The following is a 19,673-nucleotide window of genomic DNA, read 5'->3' on the forward strand; positions in this document are numbered from 1 at the left end:
ACCCCGACCTATCGCATCCAACATCAATGAAGGCAGGGGCTGCAGCGATGCGGCTGAAGAGTCATGATCGCTGGCCCTCTTCTAGTGGGACGAGGAAGTATGAAGAAAATAAAGAAAAGTTCTTGCAAGATAGCGGACGCCCGTCCAAGGAGGTAAGACAAGTGAAGGGGGATAATGCGGGGGAAGGTGTATAATACAAACTCGGACATTGTCAGGAGTCAGTTTGGGTATCATCAAAAAGTGAAGAGAAAGTAAAGAACGAGAGTGATTCTGCAAGCAGAAAAGCGATAAATTATTTGTCGGCAAATCGTCGGTCAAAGTATCGCAACACGCCCATCACACTCGCAGCCTCAACTTCCATAGCGGCCCTTGGTACCCCACGATCATTTAAGGGAAAGTCTCGAGGTTTAGGCAAGGTATGAAGCTTGGGCAGCCATGACGATAGCTCGTCGGTGGCCCGGGAGAAATTAGGATGTCGTGAGAGGGTCGTGTAGGCGTCGGCACAAGATAAAGTCAAGGATGGTGCGGTCAAAGATCCCGATGTCGAATTGTTATTGGGACCAGACCCGCCGCGCGAGACATTGGTGTTACGCGACTGGCAGCACCCGCCATCGGCGCCTTTGCCTCCGCAGCATCCCGACGGGGCAGCACTAGGGGATCGGGAGGCGGCCAGAGTCTTGCAAAAAAGGGTCCTCCGGGGATCCGCGAGACACTGAGCGCATGTGCCTGGTCCGTTTGCGCAGGGATTTGTAGCCTGGCTGATGGGTGGCAGCGTAACTTCCGAGCGGACGTCGCCGTCGGAAGGGGGTGGTGTGAACTGGGACAGATTTTGGATCGGGGCAAGTCGGTTATTCTCAAACGAGTTCCTTCGCGGACGCTGTTCCTCCTGAGCGGCCATCTCTGCGCAAATGCACGGCGTGCCATCTGAACAGAACCCACAGGGATCAACAGCAGGGGACGAAACGGATGTCGGCGAATGGTCCTGTTGTTGAATGGCGGCAAATCGGGAAGTGAAATCAATTTCCATCTCTTCCGGGTCTGGCTTGATCTCAGGCTCGGAACGACCAGGCTTGGTAGTATCAAGACGTCTGGACTGTTCCTGAGCCACGACTCCTGGCATGGTGAACGCATCCTCAATGCACTGGCAGTGCGATGTGGAGCAATCATTGCAGCCTAACGGTACTTCCTCTCGACCCTCCCCACTGTCATTGTTGGACGCATCAGCACTGTCTGGACGGTCGCAGGGACGGTTTTGAGTGGATGCGGCAAGAGAAAGAGGTCCTCCTTTGTCGGAGCTTGCCGCAGTCCTGTCCGAAAGAGACGATCGGAACTCCTTCACAATAGCTTCCTTGGCGCTTCTTTCCACCGATACCTCCTTCTCTAATGCATGGCATCGATCGCGCCACCAGGTCATCTCGGAACGACACTGCTCCACCTCGCGAGAGAGATTGGTGATCTGCTCCTTGAACGCCGCAATGTGGATTTCGTGCTCATCTTCGATTTTCTTGATTTGCTCCTCGAGTTCATTAACGCGAGCAGCTCGCCGTTCTCTGAAGGCACGCTGGGCGGCTCTATTCTGGGCCTTGCGCTTTGTAGGAGGTGTATCTGTGGCCGGTTTCCTGCCTGGTTTCGGTCGTGGTGGGATTACCCATTCCTTCGAGGTGATTGACCCGGGTGTGCCCGGACCAGGCGAAGGTGAGATGGCAGGCTTGGCAGCCAATGCGGGCACCAGTGGAGCAGGTGTGGGAGCTATTGAGGGTGTAGACATTATTACGGATGAGGAGACTCCGTATATCTCAGGAAAGCGATCTGGATGGACATTAGTGGGATATTTATGGAAAATGAACAAGGTGGAGGAGAATGGTGGGTGGCATCGGAGGAAGGTGGACGGAGCAGGGAAAGGAAGAGACTAACTTTTGGTGGTGTCACTTGGGAAGGTTCGGGCGGGAGAGCGGAAGTGCACGCATCAGCGTTAGAGGGAAGGGAGTAAATGAGCTCAATGAAGTCAAGAGACTCTCGGCTGGATTTTGCTTTTCCTCTCGGCAGCCAGAATATATGAGTAGTTTCGGTTTAACTGATGGGAAAAATAAAAGAAACCAATCGAGTTACTGGGGGGAATAGAAGAGAGCGAGCAAAAGCCGAGGAGAGAGGAGTCGGAAGAGTAGGGGAGAGAACGAAAGAGGAAAAGAAGGCGAATAAAAGAGAATCGGATCAGATTAGATTATCGTGCGCGTCTTCCCGGTTTCGGCGGTGCATTTACTTAGTACAACCAGCTTAGTTAGGGTATGTGACGATCACCATGAGTCCACTTGGTCCATAGAGGGTGCTCTGCTTTTACGAATATCTCTCTTGCGGCAGCGGGGTTAGAATGGCCTTGTACTCAGTAAATAACTCAGTGAGTTGATATTGTTCGTTGAGATTGAACTACGATGTGGCATTAGACAGCATATACCTCTCTACATCAATATATCAATATTTCACGGGCTTCCTTACCTCGAAGGAATATTATAGAATTATCTCATTCAAAAACTGCTGCGTCCTCACTTTTCTTCGAGTCCATGACAAACTTTTATCAGATTCCCCACAGTTGCGAACCGTGTTGACTCTTAAGGAACGGTACTCCAGTCTGGGACTAAGTAACCATGTCCAGGCAGAACTTTCGGCCTTTGGTGGGTGGTGATACCCCTCCCGGTGCGGAATGATTTGTCAATCGTCTGCTTCCAGTAGAAGAGGCAGTAATGAGCTCATTTCTCTGAGTAGACCAAGTTGACTGCTATGCTCAGCAGCAACACAATTCTTATCTCGCTTCAATTTTACTCAACTCTGGAATTCCCCCTTTGCAAAGTATGCAGAAAAGTAGCAATCATCAAGGCTTCAGACGCGCACAGCAACTACCGTAGCAATGGAAAATTTAGAGAACTACCAATCACAACTCCATCTGATAAGAAGTTTTGTAACAGCATCCACAGTGACTCTCTGCTGGGTGAGCGAATAATGAGCAAACTCCGGCGGTCGATGACATATGATTTGACCCGGCAACTGATGATCCCACCATCATCTGATCTTATCTGATCCCGCCTTACTTGTTTTGGTTCCTTCGGCTATATTCTCATTTACCCAACGTCTTGCTGACCATTTGGTTGAGTAAAAATCTATGACCGTTTCTAAATCTAGTATGAAGGAAAGAGTTTTCGGTCGGTCTCCTAATCATTCCCTGGCTGTGGTTCTCCTTCCGTGGTTATCAGCCCTGGAATGCCGATCAGCGGAAGACGAAATGGCGAAACCCGGGCCGGATTACTGCTGCTGCTAGAGTCTATCATAGGTGCATTGTCTGTAGTTACATGCCGACTTGCAGTAGTATGAGCGGTTCATAGACATTACATTATCCAGTATTACAGTTTTAAGTAATCGGACAGAACCTTTTGCTTCAAAAATAGTCACTTCATAACTGACAAAACGCCATCCCATAGCATCGAATCATCGACCCAAGACAATTACAACCTCCCCAATTCTCCTAAATAATACAATTTATCTGCACCTTCCTTAAAGCGGCTCAAATAATCTCCAGCAATACAGGATAGGACGTGCCCTTTACAATACTGTCAGACTCGGAGATCCCGCGGCTGGAGGCGCGGAGAATCTGGTTTGCACAAAGATCTTTTGCATGCCCTCCTCTCGCTTGTCAAATAGCGCGTAGACTTTCTCCATGTCCTCCAGGCGCACGCGGTGCGTGACCATGTCCAGGGGGTTGATTTCACCCTTTTGGATGAGCTCCAACAGATGCTTCCAGTACTTTTGCACTGGTGCCTGGCCGTTACCAATCAAGCGAACACCCGTCTGCATCATAGCACCCACGTTGAAGTGATTGGTCTGCAATAAGTCGTTAATCTGGGGCAATCTCACTATCGTGGAGGACAATGTGACTTACGTAGCCAGCATAGACGCCGGTGACGCCCACTCGCCCAAAAGGCCGGACAGATGTGATCATCTCGTTCAAGATCTCCGATGTGTCCGTCTCCATTCCCAGGAGGGTCTCAAAGTAATGCAGCCATCCCTTGGCATATTCGCCGGCGGCGCACTCAAGAGCCACGTCCGGGCCGCCGTGGACCCTCTTCTTCAATTCCGAGGTCACCGACTCTCCCCTTGGCAATTTGGTAAAGTCCAGAGTCTCGACCTTGGGGATCTTGGACTTGACAAAGTCGAGTCTCCAAGCACCCTCGCCACCGTCGATGAGGATCACTCTGCTGGCACCTTGGTCGAAGCTGAATTTGGCACACATCTGTCCAATGGGGCCTGCACCCCAGATTGCAACAACGTCACCTTTGTCCACTCCTGTATCGGTGACGCAGTGATACGAGGTGGCCACAACATCAGATAGATAAAGGCCCTTCTCAAATGGAACATCATCCGGAAGCTGCAGCAAGTTGACGTCTCCTACTGGCACACGAACATACTCCGCCTGACCTCCCGCAAAACCAGCAGTGAAATGGCTGTATCCAAATATGCCTGCAGCAAGCAGAATCAGTGAGTAATACTTCTTTGGGAGTCGGATCGCTCCGCGGGGGTCACTAACCGGCAGTTCGCTTGCCATACAATGCGTTTGCAATGCTATTGGAGTTTGTCCGTTCGCACGCCGAAGTCAGCTGCTTCTTGCAGTTCATGCAGTCCCCACAAGCGATTGGGAAGGCGGCCACCACACGATCGCCGGTTTTGATATTCTTGACACCAGGTCCCACGCTTTCAACTACACCACAGAACTCATGTCCAAGAACATCGCCTTTTTCAAGTTCGGGAATGACGCCTATGACATGGGGGTTAGTAATGCGCGTCTTGCCCAGAGTGTGTTGCGGCTATGGTGGCCACAAATCATACCATGATATAAATGGAGATCGCTTCCACAAATTGTGCTTCCCGTCACCTTGACGATGACATCGGATTCGTCAATCACTCTAGGTTTAGGCATTTCGACTGTTGGTAAGGATGTCAGAGAGAAGTAATACACTGCGCACGATCCTGGAGAACCCACCAACTTTGATGTTGTTTTTTCCTTGCCAGGTTGTCGCCTTGATTCTGGCCCCCGTCTCCTGTCCATATTCGTTCTTGGCATAATTGCTCACATCAGTCGTGACAGCTGCATTGTCTCCATGTCCAATGACCTTCTCCACGAGCCCTGCAGCTTGAGAGGCGGCCATGTCGAGTTCCAATCACGTGAAGTTGTTCAAGATTGATTCTCTAGCTTCGATGTATAGTCAGATATATGCTGTAGATGAGACGATCGATTCCTTTCCATCATGATAAAGAAAGTCTGTTGCATTGCAGTCTTCTTATATGAGTTGATCGTGGCACTGACATCACCCCTCCGTCACAGCCGGGGGCCAACCTGGATTTCCTGAAACGAAGGACCGTTGAAATGCATGACTTAAAAAAAGTGATCGATCGAGTCTCGAGCGCCATTCAATTGGCATGGTCTGCATGACTCGTGATTAGTTCTGGTTGAGCGCCGATAGTATTGTTATCCGTACGAAGTACTTCGACCATGATGTTCCAAGACTTCTCCAACGGTAAGCGATGTCGATCATAACTACGGGATAAGACATCTGCGTCACCAGACAATCATCATTCTTCGCGATGTTGTCCCGAACAGACTTCAAGTTAAGCCTTGGAAAATATAGAACATTTTCGCATGTCGACCTGATCAATGTAACTAGTCCTTGTGCGATTAGGTTGTTCAATCAATAATTGATGAAAAGTCGCGCGACGGATATGATGGCGACCGTGTCCAGCGACTTGGCCTTTGTCTTGGCCTCGTCCACCGCATTGTCACCACTCACCAGAGAAGATACAAGATCTGAGATCTCACAATCTCCAGCAAAACAAGGCCACGCTCTGCTTAACAACATCAAAAGATTCCGTACGATGGTGATGCTGCGTTGTCGTCTATGTCATTGCGGTTTTCTTGAATAAATACCAAGTACCTCTCGAGACTGATCCGCTCCAAGACCCATTCTCGAAGACGCTTCTTATCTTGTGCATTCTTCGCAAGGTGGAATGGGACTATTCGATCTTTCTCTGGTAGTTTGCTCATCCTTTATTTCCAGATTCTTCATAATCGCGTGGTTCTCCATGCGCCATTGCCATGAAGAGACACCTTGATCGTCTTTTGCGTCACGTCCATACCAAAGAGAGACATCGGCAATCCGATCCTCTTCCCGTCCAAGGTAAGCAAGACTTTCATACATTCTTCCTCTCCTTGTCATGCCTGATAAGATTCACAATGTTTTGATTTTGATTGCGCCTTGATCAAGATGTTGTCGCGTATGTCTCTTTCAAAACACCCGAATGATTGCAGGTGGACTGCAGAAGCAAGTCGATTATGATATGATCAGTAGAGAATAGGCATCTTCCAGGATTGTACCAAAAATTGGCCGAATTCATTCACTTTATGAGCTGTTTGCGGGGACAACCTTCTCGAATCTGTTTTCTGCTTCCCGCTCTTCGATGCCTGGACTAGATTGAGACAGTTGGACGAAGTGAATACTTCAGGCTCTTCTTGGTCAATTCACCGTTGCCTTCTTCGTTCAGTCGTACTCAACAAGTTTCTTCTTGTCCTTCCTCTTTCCCCTTCTATCTACCCTTCTCTCTTTCTCTCTCTATCTGTGTTCCGATTCCTACGTCTTCGAGAATCTTGTCCCGTTTCCATCGCCAAGATGATTCTCAAGTACTTGGTTCTTATGCTGCTTGCAGTTTCCTCAGTCGTTTCTCAGTATCCTGTCGAAGAGCAGAGCGTCTTCGCCCATTTTATTGTGAGACTAGTCTCCTGGAGATTCATTAACTTGACATTGAGTACTGACGCTTCTAGGTTGGAAATGCGGCGGCCATGACACCCGCCCAATGGGAGGGGGACATCATAGAGGCTCAGAAGGCTCATATTGATGGCTTCGCATTGAACATCGCACCCCAGGACGACTACACTGATAGAGTGCTCCAAGTCGCATATGATGCCGCCGAGAGAGTGGGCAACTTTTCTCTGTTCCTCTCGTTCGACTACTTGTCCGGTGGACCATGGCCCGCAGATCGAGTGATAAACATCATCAACGCATTCAAGGATAGACCTGCACAGTTTTACTTCAGGGACAAGCCGTTGGTGTCAACCTTCGAGGGCGTAGGCAACACGGGTGACTGGCCAAATATCAAGGCAGCAACTGGATGCATGTTCATTCCGTGCTGGACGAGCCTGGGCCCAACGGGCATCGTCGGTGTCTCAGACATTATTGACGGTGCTTTCAGCTGGGACGCCTGGCCCGTCGGAGCCCAGGACAAGGACACAGCCAGTGATGAGGCATGGATGAACGCGCTTGCGGGGAAGCCGTATATGCTGCCCGTGGCCCCTTGGTTCTACACCAACCTCCCTCAGTGGCATAAGAATTGGCTATGGCGCGGTGATGACCTGTGGCATTACCGCTGGCGCCAGATCATGGATTTACAGCCGCCTATTGTCCAGGTAAATTCCCTTAGGTCGGATATGTTCATTGATCGCTTACTCTAACGATATATCGGCTCAGATCCTCAGTTGGAACGACTATGGAGAAGCACACTATATCGGACCGATCCATGAAGAGGGCGTGCCCGAGGGAGCTTTACGTTATGTCTCCGGGCATCCTCATGACGCGTGGCGCACCTTCTTGCCTCACTACATCGATGCATACAGACGGAACAGTCCAACATGCCAGCAAAGCTCCTGCAGATTTTCCACGCTTTCGAAAACTCAGTACCCCATCTCGTTTGCGGATAAGATCGTGTACTGGTACCGTTTGAACCCCAGTGGCTCGGGTAGCGCCGATGGAACCACTGGTAACAATCCGGCCATGGGCCAGCCCGCAATGCCTCCCCAAGAAATCGCTCAGGATCGAGTCTTTGTCAGTGTCTTTGTGCCGGAGCCGAGCCATGTATACGTCCAGATTGGGGAGAATCCTCCGTCAGTCCTTAGGGCACAAGCTTCAGTTATCAACCACTTTTCAGTGCCATTTAACGGACAGACGGGTCGTGTGAAATTTGCCATTGTCCGTGACCACGAGGAAAAGGCATCGGCCGTGGGACCAGCTATCACGAACCGGTGTAGACATAACAAGGTGGACTGGAACGCCTACGTGGGGTCGTGTGACTAGAGACTGGGACGCAGCAGTCGCAGGCAAATTTGCATATTCATGTCGATATTATGAATGATATTTTCTTCTCCCATTGGTTGTAGTCACTCCTTGACAGTCAACATAAAAATGGCGACTAACTGCCTTACCTACAAGCTTCGTCTGGGGGTATTTGTGAGATTTGGAGTCTTCTTGGAAGAGAGTACATCAGTGTAAAAAAAGCAGTGACTACTATGCTGAATATAGAAGTAGATCAGAAATACACATATGCTAATTATGAATAAGAGGTAGATGATATACTAAGAACAAGCCTAATGAAGTGTTGAGTGACCGTCTGGAATACATCATAATCCTCAGAATAAAGCCAGCGTTTTAAAGCAGCTATACTCTCCCATGTTCTCATCTCCTTATTTATCACGTCCGCGAGCTCAACTTTGTAAGCTCTGAAACATACCTTCCATCTGCTTCAGGTATTATTCAAGTCGAGCCTTGTATTTTGATTCCCCCCTCTCCTCTTCCCTTAACACAAGAGGGATTCCTCTACAATGTCGGAAACACTGCAGTTCTACCTCACGAAGCTACACACTGGATTTGCCGGGCCCAAATTCCCCCAATGCATGGCATGTGAACCTCTGTATCTTGTGGCTAGTTTGGTGGAAAAGCGCGGATTCTATTGCTGCTTGTTGCAGTAATTGTTGCTCTAATTATCACTTTAGCAGGGGTTGCTGGCTGCGCTGGGCTGGGCGTTGTTTCTCTTATGATAGTAGCTTTTGCCCTCTTCTTGCTGCTACCGCTGCCTCCAGGCCAGCCCTGACTTCGACGTAAACAGCCCTCGGTACGGGCTGACAGATGTGACCCGGCACAGGCCAGACTGGTTTAGGCCAGACCGGGTGTGGAAGGGCGATATCTGCGCCGGCATCGACGAGCAAATGGACGATCTCAGAATGGCCCATCTCCATGGCTATCTGTACGACCCTGCCGCAGGAGAAGTTGGCTGGGATGGTCGAATCTCTGGTTTCATATGCATCGCCACGACGACCGCCTAGATCGTGGTACGCGGTATTGGGATCAGCCCCGTGTTCAAGGAGCAACGCTACCAGAGCCACGTTGCCTAGTCTAGCCGCCCGGACGAGAGGAGGCGTCAAGTCCTCTGCTTCTAGTCCTCGCGAAAGATTAGAGTCGTAGTCCCCAAAGAAGGGACGGGGCGGAAGAGGCCGATCGGATTCTTCAAAGTCACAGCGCACGCCATGTGCAAGCAGCGTCTTGGTGGTCGTGATGTCCTGCTGCTCCACTGCGAGAGCGAGGGCTCTGGTGCAGGAGACGCGGTCGGTTTTCTGTACAAGAATCTCAACCAGCCTCTGAGACTGTCTTTTCACTGCCTTGAGCAGCGCTGGTCCGTCTCGTGGGGAGATGGTGAAGTTCGCGTCAGCGCCCTTCTCCAGGAATAGATTAACGAGATCGAGCCTTTCGTGCTCGACGGCCCATTCGAGTGGTGTAACGGGTACTATGTCCCGAGTCTCTGGTCTCATCCCTATACCGTCGGGCGTTTGGTCATAGTCGAGAATCCGCACGTTCAGATTTGTACTGTATCTGAGGATTTCAGAAAACACATGCTGGCTGTATCCAGCTTCCAATGCAGCTGCGAGTGCTTCATGTTCAACTGCTGGGGGCGACATCTTGTCCCGCACTGCAGCTTTGGGTTTGGCCGTCACCCTTTCGTCAGTGAAACGATTCTTGAAGTAAAACTGTTGCTTTGTCGGCTCCCACATAAACTCCCATCCATCATCATCATCATCGTCCCCGCGATCCTGTGAGACTGAAGCATTCTTGTCTGCGGCGTGGCGTTTACTCTGGTCATTGACTGAACCTATTGGTATCCACAAAGGAAACTCAGTGGTGCCTATTTGCTCGTACACCTCTCCTTCAAATTCCCGTTGCTCCCGTTCCGGGCGTTTGAAGGGCTGGTATGTACAAGGCTCCCGCCAGAAGATCACTGCAGCGTCGTGGGGTTTGAAGGGGGTTGTATATCTCCGCTGGAGGCATTCATGCCACTTCACTGCGTGGAAGAATGGGTGGGCTTTCACTTCGGCGACTCCGTTTGCACCTAAGCGTTCTATAGGGTCTTTATCAATGAGCTTTGTTAAAATGTCCCTCGCAGTCGATGGCAGGCTTTCAGGTAACTGTAGGTCTTGGCCAAGGATCTTATACCGGCGCTCGCCGGCGTCCTTGTGGTAAAAAGGGAGTATGCCCGTCAACATTTCATAGAGAATGATCCCCAAAGCCCACCAATCCCCTGCCCGGGAAGCCCCTCGGTCGTCAAGAAGAGCCTCGGGGGCCGGATACTTGGGCGTGCCGGGCAAAATGTGATCTCCATCCCCCAATTCCAATGCGAAAAGGCCAGGCTTGCACAGACTGACATGGCCAGAGGAATCCAGGAGAATGTTCTCTGGCTCCAGAGAATTGAGAATGATATGCTTGTCTTCATGCAGGTATTCCAGTATGCAGACCAGCTCCGCCGCATAGAATCTCGCCTTGTGGACATTGAACTGCCGCTCTCGTTGCAAATGGTCAAAAAGGTATCCGCCGCTGGCCAGTGGCGAAAGTAGTTCCAGCGCCCCTTCAGAGGACCTGAAAGCGAATTTGAGCGGTGCAATGAAAGGGTGTTGGATGGCAGAGCGGAGGCTAAGGCTGGGTGCCATGTTAACAACGGCTGTATCCGCGTCAGATCCAGGAGCAGCAACAGCATGCACGGTGCCGATATCAACGGCCTTCATGCCGTAGCTTCGACCGGTGTCTTTCTTTTCAACATAGATGAGATCAAGACCACCAGAACTGTTCTCCCCGCGGACACTCCACACTTCCTGCGTCTTCAAGGGTGGAACCTCCTTCTGCGTGTAGGAAACCTCGACTTCCACTCTCCCCGTGCCATCCTGGACGTCCACCTTTTGCTTACCCGAACCTATCAGGAATGGGTTCAATCTGATCAGTCCAAGGTGGATGCTCTGGTTTTCGTATTCCCCCGACGGCGTCGAGGCATCAGAGTCGCTGGCCCTAACGAATAGGGATACCGTCAACTCGGAGGCCGGAGACGCAGAGAGGACGTCAAACTTGAATGGCCGGTGCCCTGCTGCCCATGAAACCGCTCCCTTGGCGGCGTAGATGGCCATCGCCTCTGTGGACAGCTGGAGCCCTTCATATTCTGCGATGGCGTACGCGCGCCATCGCCGCTCCCACATTTCGTCTTCCGGGTCTGGGTCGTCTGGGACTGGGAGGCTCAGGCCATAAGCCCAGCCGAGTTTAACAGTCAAGATTCCAGGACCAGTCTGGTCACCCCTACCATCATTGCTTTCACTTTTGTGGAGGGTCTCAGGCATTTGATTTTGTATTTGTTTTTATTTTGGAGGGGAGTTGTAGAGAGAGAGGCTAATGATGTCGAGAACCCGGTTGGGGGGGGTTAGTGTATATATATACACCCCCCCGTAGAGTCTTGCACGTGATGTGCCCCCCTCCTAGGGGCTTTGGTAGTTTTAGGGGCAGTAACGAGAGAAATAATTCTACCGTAATAGGTACTTGGACCTGGTACTATACGCAGGTATTTGTAGAGGTGGACAGGGACCCGCGTGCTACTCATCAGTGCGCCTGGATTGCATACAAGTATTCATCGGGAACAAAGGCTACAAGCTATGGACATGGTACACTAGGACATATCTAGAACCATTTAGAGGTAACAAGGACTCCCTACTCACTACCTAAGCAGAAGTTGTCATCGGACTTGCACTTGTCGCCCCCCAGGTCATTGGCACATAGGTGGTCTTCGCCGTCCCAGACTGCATGTTGATAGCCTCATAGAAACTCTGGAACTCTTGCAGCTGCTCGTTTGTCCAGGACGGGAAGGCCGGCGTGTCCAGTGTCTTCCCGGTGCCTCGCACATCTAGTCTGGCCCAATCATCGTCGTCATCCTCCTCCTCCTCCTCCTCCTCGGCCTCGATGTCAAAGTCAACGTCTCGCTTCGTCGGGCCAACCCCTCCCCCTTGGCACGAAATCTTCGGTCCGCCAGCCGATACGATGGCCCTCTCCACGCAGCCTGCCTTCATGAAGAAAGGCAAGTTGAAGTACACATACGCATAGTTGTCCGAGGTTGCCTCGTGGAAATCCCAGCCCGTCATAGCGCCGCACCCGCCCTCCTCGTTGTTCAGCGAGTCGCCGCCGTCTGAGACCCAGCCATCGATATTGTAGATCTCGAATGTGTAGTAGAAGATGCTGTCCCAGAACATGCAGTCCGCAGTCGGTGTGGGAGTGGGCTTTTCCGTCGTGGTTGTCGTCGGCTGCGTAGTCGTTGTTGTCGTGGTGGTGGTGCTGAGGCCCCATGCGGAGCTGACAAGAGACATGACCTCAGCATCGAGGGATGAGAGGTCCGCCGCGCCGACAAAAGCTGTCGGGAAGGGGTCGTCGTCCATAGAGTCATACACAATCGTGTATTGAGCACCTTCGTTATCAGGGTCCTCGTCGTCATCGTCGTCGTCGTCGTCATCGTTGTTATTGTTGTCCCCTCCGCCACCGCCAGGAGGGCCAAATGCACCCGGGGGACAAAACGGGCAGTCAGGATTGCAGAACAGGAGGCCTAGATGGTGTGAAAGTCATGTTAGTTGCTAAGGCCATCACATGTAGAAGACAAAAAAACAAACACAGCGACTCACAACGAGTGCCGCACCCAGGACACCCCGGTTCGGCCGTAGGGGTCGGTGGCTTGCCAGGTGTCCAGGAGGGTTTCTTGGAATTGAGCGCAGGGTCCGTGGACCCGGGTTCCGGCGTGGTCGTGGGGTGCGGGTTGGGGGTGACAGTGATGGGTGTCGGGGGCAAGGTCGTCCCGCCGATGACGGTGGTGCTTCCACCCAGAGTCCTCGTCTCAACCGGAGGCGAGTAGGTCGAGGAGCCCCAGATGATGGGGTCCAAGGAAATTGTCGTGGTCTTGGTGGCCCCGATGATAGAGGTGGTGCCGCTCAGTACGCTGAGAGAGAAACGAGGTGAGTTGGTTAATAGGAACTTGGCTCCCTCCCAGAGGTATGGGAAGAGTTTGACTTACGGAGTAACGATAATGGTAAATGGGGGTGGCTGCACCGAGCTTGTCAAGATGATAGGAACGGGGCCATCTGTCGAGCTGGAGCTGGAGCTGCTAGGAAGGGAAACGCCCCAGACATTGATGGCCGTAGTCGTCACTGGAAAAGGCGCGTCCATTAGTGAACTGCGTACCCCTTACGATGTATAGAGAGAGAGAGAGAGAGAGTACTCACAAGGAGGAATCGGGATCACAGTCAGCCACGACTCATAGACGTATGCCGGATACGTCGAGGTTGTGCCGTCGGAAAGAGTGCTTGTGCGCGTGGTAAGGCTGGAGTACGAGATGGTCGTCGTCCACGGAGGGAACGTAATGGTTGTGGGAGTGGATAGAGGCATGGGGGGCCAAATGAGCGACGCCCCGGGAGGAGCAGTCACCACAGGCGCGGCGGAGTTCCAGATATCAGGATTGACATAGATGGTCCCGCCGGATGATGAATTGCTGTTGGAGCCACTTCCACCGCCATTCTCGGACTGCAAGTCCACTGCCCAGTCTGCAGTTCCCAGGAACGCGAGCCCCGGGTAGAGGGCTTTGCGCGTGGCCTTGTTGTCCTCGTCCATGTACGCGACCCACTCCGTGTCATTGAAGACGACAATGTTGGAGTACGAGTTCGCATCCCAGAGCTCCTGGACGGTGGGATTCTGGCGGATAATCTCACGGATCTCGTAGTCGGAGATGTAGCCCGAGGTGTTGGTGCAACGGCCCGGGTACGCCCCCGAGTCGGGCCCCGTGTAGGTGCATTGCTCGGTCCAGCAGCCCGGGGTGCTCATCTTGAATGAGCGGCCGTAGCTGCTGACACCGACGACGATCATGTTGGACGGCACACCCGCCTTTGTGATCATGGACAGCGAATTGATGGTCTCGGTGAGGTTGACGTGGGACCGCAGACAGTTGCCCAACCCCTGGTCGTAGGACGGACACCCTGGAGTTGCGTACTTGTTGATGTAGTCCCACTGTCCGTGGAGATCGTAGGTCATGTACACCACGTAGTCGACGACGAGACTCAGAGCTTCGATCGGGAAGTACTGGAGGTACCAGAACGAGGCGGGTGCGGTGACGGAGACTGTCTTGCCAGATGGCATCTCCTGCTTGAGCTCATTCAGCAGCAGGAAGAAACCGGTGGTGTCAGCCTCCGTGCCCGCTGGAATGCCAGGGATGTCGGGCTCGGCAGGGTATTCCCAGTCCCAATCGACGCCGTCCAGGTTGTAGTCGTCTAGGAACTTGATGATGTTCGTGACCAGCGTCTTGCGATTGGCCTGGGTGGCCACAGCATTGCGAAAGATCTGGTATGTGGCGGGCTCCGTAGAGAAGGCCCACCCGCCCACAGACACGATCTTCTTGATGCCGGCCATGCCCTTGAAGAGGGGCAGCTGGTCAGCAACTTCATCGATGTTGATGGAAAAGTCTGCGTTCAGCGTAATGAAGGAGTAGTGGATGTGCGTATAGGCTGAAGTGTCAATGCTATTGACGGACATGCGCAGGCAGGAGCGTTTCCAGTTGAAGGCTTCGAAATACGCAATGCTGTACGTTTCTGCGGGTGCGCTGGACGTGATGATATCCATGCCGCAGTTGGAGATGCAGCCGTTCTGGCCCGGGGCAGCCGTTCCTGGAGCCCCCGTGGACGAGTTGGAAGGCGTGCAGAAGTCTCCCGTCGTTCCGCACTGACCCCAGATATTGCAGCACGCATTCAATGGGCACTGGTTCAGGGTGCTCAGGTCCGTCCCCGGGGGTGCTTTTGCCGTGTCATTGACCTGCGGTCCACAGACAGCATTCGCAATGGTGGCCGGCATGGGCGGGTAGCCAGAGCTGAGACAGATGTTGTAGTCAGCAAACAGCTTTTCACAGCCGTTCCAGCCCCAGGTCTCTTTGTTGAACGACTCGATCTTCTCATTCGTGAGGTCGTAGGCCGCCGCAAGTGATGCGCACGAGTCACCCGTCTTCACGAGATACGAGTAGCAGTAGCCGTCCGCGCCGGGCTTGGGCGTGAAATCTGGAAGGGTACCGGCACTGCAGCAGACATGCTTGCCTGGGGTCAAGCTCGAGCATAAAGTGGAGGAGGGATTGTATTGTGTGAACTGTGCCGGCGTGATGCCGCATTCGGTCGCCAGTGAGGCACACGAGTCTCCGGACTCTACCTGAATGGTGCGGCACTCGGTGGCACGAGTTGAAGCGAGCTTGGTCGAGTTGCTGGGGCGGGTGACGTTGGTGGCAGCAGGAACAAGATAGGTCACTGTCTGCCAGTCAGAGGCAGTCATCCTGGTCTCCGTAGACACACAGCTGCCGTTCTTGGATACCTGCAGCGCACGCTGGACAGCACCCAGGTCGCCCTTGGTATTGACCAGGACACTCAATGAGTATCGGGCCGTGGGATTGCTGCACATTTCGACTGACAGACTCTCGGCAACGCTGCCCTCGTCTTTGATTTGAGCGCTGAGCTTCTGGAGAACCGCGCTGAGCACCCCCTGGCCAGCCAGGCCTGAACCAGCATACACACCCACAGCCACGTCACGGGAGTAGGCGTACTTTATGGTCTCGTTGCAGCCGGCGTCAGACAGGGTTGCAAATGCCCGCAGTTGCTCCAGAGCAGCGGCGACATCAGCCACGTGCGTCGAAGACGAAGCACCCGAAGATGCCAACTGCAAAGACGATGTCGACTTGGTCTGCGCCACGCCCTTCAAGGCGCAGGCAGAATTAGAATCAGAAGCAGGCACATCATTATCCGACAGCCCCGCGTAGTCCGCGGTACACGCAGAAATGGCGACATGCGACTTTTTGTCGTCAATGGGGTTGACCAGCGCAAAGTCCAGGAGCATGGGCCTTTTGCACGCCCTGTCGAGACGGTCGAGGCTGCCATATACGAACCAGGCGCTGGTATCGATACCAGCACTGCTACACCCCCCGGGGCAGCTATCTCTGCCCTGGTGATGCCGCCGCGAGGTGTAGTTCCCGGCAAGGATGGCCTCTCGCGCACTTGCCAGGTCTGTGGGACTACCGGCAACGGTTTTAGAGACGGTGCTGACAGAAAGGGACGCCAGGAAAGCGTTGGCCGCATCATTGGCATTGCCGCTTAATGCCAGAGCGGCTGAGGAAGCCCAGACGACTGCCAGGGGAATGGCAGTCGCCAGCGAAGGTAGTCTCATCTTGATACGGCACAAAGAATGGCCGCTTCGAGAGACAAAGCAGACCGCAACAAATGTTTGAGAGGGTAGAGAGAAGGAGGGCCTCTGGCACCAGTCTCGAAGTTGATCGCTTATGAAGGAGCGATGAACAATGCTGCGCCTCTTGGACACGCCTCCTCCGACCCCCCTATTAACCGATCCGGATGCTGGCAATACCGGCTCCTTCAGAGGTACTCAGGAGTACATAGTAGATACCTTCGCTTGACGCTGGTACCGCAGTAAATTAGCGGTATGTTTTGATAGCGTGAGCCGCAGTTGGGCCCAGGCATGAAAACCATCCCTGTATCTTCTGACATGTGTGCATTAAGGCCACCCACTGGGCCACAGGAAGAATGGTCGTTTGCTGTCCTCTGCATGCAGAGTAGTATCGAGGTGAGCAACTAAGTAGTGGACTGCATGGTTTGACTGGTATTGGTGCATAATCATCTCGGGCATTGGGATGATTACGGCTTATTCTCGCACTAGCAGCCTGCCATCATGCATGAGAGACCTGCGTATTTATGGAGTACTTCCTTTGGACCTGCCTTAGCTCTCTACTAAGCGTCCTAGCTGCATGGTTCGAGTCATGGGTTAAATTGGCCTCCTTCAGGTTGCTTGCATCACCCCACGCCCTTTTCCTCGGTTACGCTGCACTATACAAGTCGGGATTTAATTTCCACATGAATCAAGTGCTCAAGTGATCGGCAGGCTCAAAGCCTCAGACCATGAGTGCAGAATGACTGCCAAGAAGCCGGCACTGCACAAGCGACCCTCTAACTATATCATATTCATGCATGCTAGTAGCCTCAAACTAGAAAACGAGCCGGCACAATATGCGGCTACTGCCTTTATCCGGAGTACGGCCGATATCCCACCAACAACACATGGGCCCTTTTCAACCAGGATGTAAGAGGAGCGTGATGGGGTGCAATTGCCAATCCCGCCCCCGAAGCCACTAGCAAGGACTAGTATTTTGGCGAGATTGCAACTTGCAAGTGTATACAACCCATGAGAAGTACACTAGCAGTCAGTACATACAGAGCGGAACCAGGGACATTGTGCTACGGTGTGTTGCAAAATCAGTCAAAGAGACACTATAATTCTTATTCCCTCGGAATGTTCAGCTGACTTGAAGAGAATATAACGCTCCTAATTTCTGACATGGTTACATTGCCCAAGCGACCTGTTGAAGTCATACGCCCGAGCGGCCCGACCTATCCAACACTTCATACCCCCCACGCCGGGTACCCTTGATTCCCTCTGCTATTATCACTCAAAAGGTTTAGAAGCCTTTTTCGGGAAACCACTGATGTACAAGCAGGGTTCGTCGCCTTGGGGTGCATTGAGGTACAGATACGCCGCCGTGGCGAAAAGGGTGTATGTCTCTGGGTTGTGGGAGTTGCCTTCTCTTTTTGATGGATCCCTAGCGTTGCGTATGATCTCATTCAGGTTGTCTACAGTCCAACAAGCGGTTAGTCGAAAGTGAATTGAAGAAAAGAAAGTAACCGCGGAGAAGGGTCAAATACGTACAGGCCTGATCCTTTGTGTTATCATTATCGGTCAGATGGTAGAGCTCGTGGTACATCGTAGAGCTAACGGGCATCATTTTGTCCAGAGACTCGTCTGGGTCCTTCAATCCAGCTGTGGGATAATTGTCCTCCTCGACGGCCTTGGTCAGTGACGGGTAGGAATGGAATCCGGTAGGTGGAGAAAAGGACGTGGGGCAAAACAAGATGTGTCTGTTGGCTCTGCCAAAGGTAAAGTCTGCGCCGTCCGAGAATATTGGTGGCCACGACGATGCTGGTCGGGCAGTTTTGGCGAACCGGCGCTTCCCATCTTTAGGATTCTCGGGGCATAGGGATGTTTCGCCCTTGAAGTCAATGTCGTAGCCGTTAAACGCGCTGAACCAGAAGGCATTGGCGTTTGGGTCCTGGACTGTGTTCAGAAACGCCGTTCCAAGCTTCAAGTACTCGGTCGGCTGCTGAGTCTCGGGATCTCTCTCGGTGACCACATCTTGGCCATTATGATCCTTGACGACCGATTCAGACCAGGGCTGATGTTCGCCTGCCTCGGGCCCACAGAACAGGCGAGGGTTTTCTCCTGCCACCTGGGGGTTGGCCAGGCCAGCTCCGGCAAGGAATTTGGTAACGCGTGAGATGTGGTCTATATCAAAATTAACCTTGGGTATCCAAGAGCACACTGTACGTAGTGTGTCGAGAGAAACATGAGTGAACAAAGATAGGTACCTCCAATCGTCTCCCATAGCTGCTTGTTGGCTGCGTTACTCACGTCCACACCTCCGGTCTGCATATTAAGCTGGACTCCGAACCAGGTGTACCACATCAGCATCCAAGACCTATCTCCTTGGATGCTTGCGTACGCCGTCTTGATCGCGTCGTGGAGGAGAAAGACTTCTGTCAACCAGTTATCGAGGGTTGCCTCTTTGCTAGTGCAACCTCCCGGGCCGTTATCTAGCAGAAAGAGATCTGTCGTTTTCTTTGGGGTGGTGACTGTGCCACCACCTGGACCGGTTCGAACTCTGCGAACGAGAGTGTTGAGGGAGTCAGCTCCCTCAATATCGTAGGCGCTCTCATGACCCAGTGGGGAGGCATTGGTGAGGACGACAAGGCAGAGCGACGGCAGCAGCCCTGCAAGAGACCACCGCATGTTGAGCTGAGAGGGACTGCTAGATACAGGAGATTATCACCAAGATAGAAGGGAACAGTCGAAAAAGGGCGTTGAAGGACCTTGGATGAGTATCGATCTGGGAGCGCGGATAGTGTCAATCCGCGAGTCTTAACAAGACCACAGACCACAAGCAGAGACTTGGCTGGCAGTGAGCAGTGAGCAGTTTGGCAGCCGGGATCATTTCCATAGCCAAGTGTCTAAGTCTAACCATGACTCGTCTCACGGGTAGAGCATCTGCCAATGTTCATTTTGCCGAAGTTCACTCTCCTAGCCATGACTGAATGTAACCCCTTAACCAGAACAGTCCCACTCCCTGCTCGATCCTTGTAAGCAGTAGATACAAACAATCGATACTAAGGTATACATACAGTTGATACAGGATGTACCGTACGGCTAGGGACGCCCTGCCGGGAAGACCACCCGTATCTGCACGTTGCAGAGGGGCCGAGTGGGCATCATGCATGACTAGAAGACTTTGATTGACAAAGACCACTTTGGACTAAGCTCAGTCACCCTAGTGCTTAGGCTCACGATCAGACTCTTGTAAAATGAGCCTGGCTTGGCGAA

The 19,673-nt window shown here is 52.6% G+C and overlaps 6 protein-coding genes across 6 annotated transcripts; 1 reads left to right on the plus strand and 5 right to left on the minus strand.

Moving 5' to 3' along the window:
• Nucleotides 1–292: 292 nt before the first annotated feature.
• Nucleotides 293–1,768, minus strand: hapX (bZIP transcription factor HapX; the record flags this gene model as incomplete). The annotated part of the gene is made up of 1 exon (XM_033560351.1): nucleotides 293–1,768. The coding sequence occupies one exon, from the start codon at nucleotides 1,766–1,768 to the stop codon at nucleotides 293–295; it is 1,476 nt and encodes a 491-aa protein (XP_033416242.1).
• Nucleotides 1,769–3,591: 1,823 nt separating this feature from the next.
• ALT_6300 (zinc-dependent alcohol dehydrogenase) lies at nucleotides 3,592–5,192 on the minus strand (the record flags this gene model as incomplete). Its single annotated transcript, XM_033560350.2, has 5 exons — nucleotides 3,592–3,870; nucleotides 3,929–4,506; nucleotides 4,574–4,801; nucleotides 4,873–4,968; nucleotides 5,027–5,192. The coding sequence occupies 5 exons, from the start codon at nucleotides 5,190–5,192 to the stop codon at nucleotides 3,592–3,594; spliced, it is 1,347 nt and encodes a 448-aa protein (XP_033416241.2).
• A 1,515-nt stretch (nucleotides 5,193–6,707) lies between these two features.
• Nucleotides 6,708–8,165, plus strand: ALT_6301 (glycoside hydrolase family 71 protein; the record flags this gene model as incomplete). Its single annotated transcript, XM_033560349.2, has 3 exons — nucleotides 6,708–6,803; nucleotides 6,860–7,501; nucleotides 7,563–8,165. 3 exons carry the CDS (start codon nucleotides 6,708–6,710, stop codon nucleotides 8,163–8,165), a joined length of 1,341 nt encoding a protein of 446 aa, XP_033416240.2.
• A 734-nt stretch (nucleotides 8,166–8,899) lies between these two features.
• ALT_6302 (putative protein kinase) lies at nucleotides 8,900–11,518 on the minus strand (the record flags this gene model as incomplete). The annotated part of the gene is made up of 1 exon (XM_033560348.1): nucleotides 8,900–11,518. The coding sequence occupies one exon, from the start codon at nucleotides 11,516–11,518 to the stop codon at nucleotides 8,900–8,902; it is 2,619 nt and encodes an 872-aa protein (XP_033416239.1).
• A 375-nt stretch (nucleotides 11,519–11,893) lies between these two features.
• On the minus strand, nucleotides 11,894–16,400 carry ALT_6303 (class V chitinase Chi100; the record flags this gene model as incomplete). The annotated part of the gene is made up of 4 exons (XM_033560347.2): nucleotides 11,894–12,765; nucleotides 12,842–13,152; nucleotides 13,228–13,360; nucleotides 13,436–16,400. The coding sequence occupies 4 exons, from the start codon at nucleotides 16,398–16,400 to the stop codon at nucleotides 11,894–11,896; spliced, it is 4,281 nt and encodes a 1,426-aa protein (XP_033416238.2).
• A 1,287-nt stretch (nucleotides 16,401–17,687) lies between these two features.
• Nucleotides 17,688–19,085, minus strand: ALT_6304 (uncharacterized protein; the record flags this gene model as incomplete). Its single annotated transcript, XM_033560346.2, has 3 exons — nucleotides 17,688–17,872; nucleotides 17,949–18,581; nucleotides 18,665–19,085. The coding sequence occupies 3 exons, from the start codon at nucleotides 19,083–19,085 to the stop codon at nucleotides 17,688–17,690; spliced, it is 1,239 nt and encodes a 412-aa protein (XP_033416237.1).
• Between the last annotated feature and the right edge of the window lie 588 nt (nucleotides 19,086–19,673).

Source organism: Aspergillus lentulus, assembly GCF_001445615.1.
Source record: "Aspergillus lentulus DNA, contig: Alt12, strain: IFM 54703, whole genome shotgun sequence".
NCBI lineage: Eukaryota > Fungi > Ascomycota > Eurotiomycetes > Eurotiales > Aspergillaceae > Aspergillus > Aspergillus lentulus.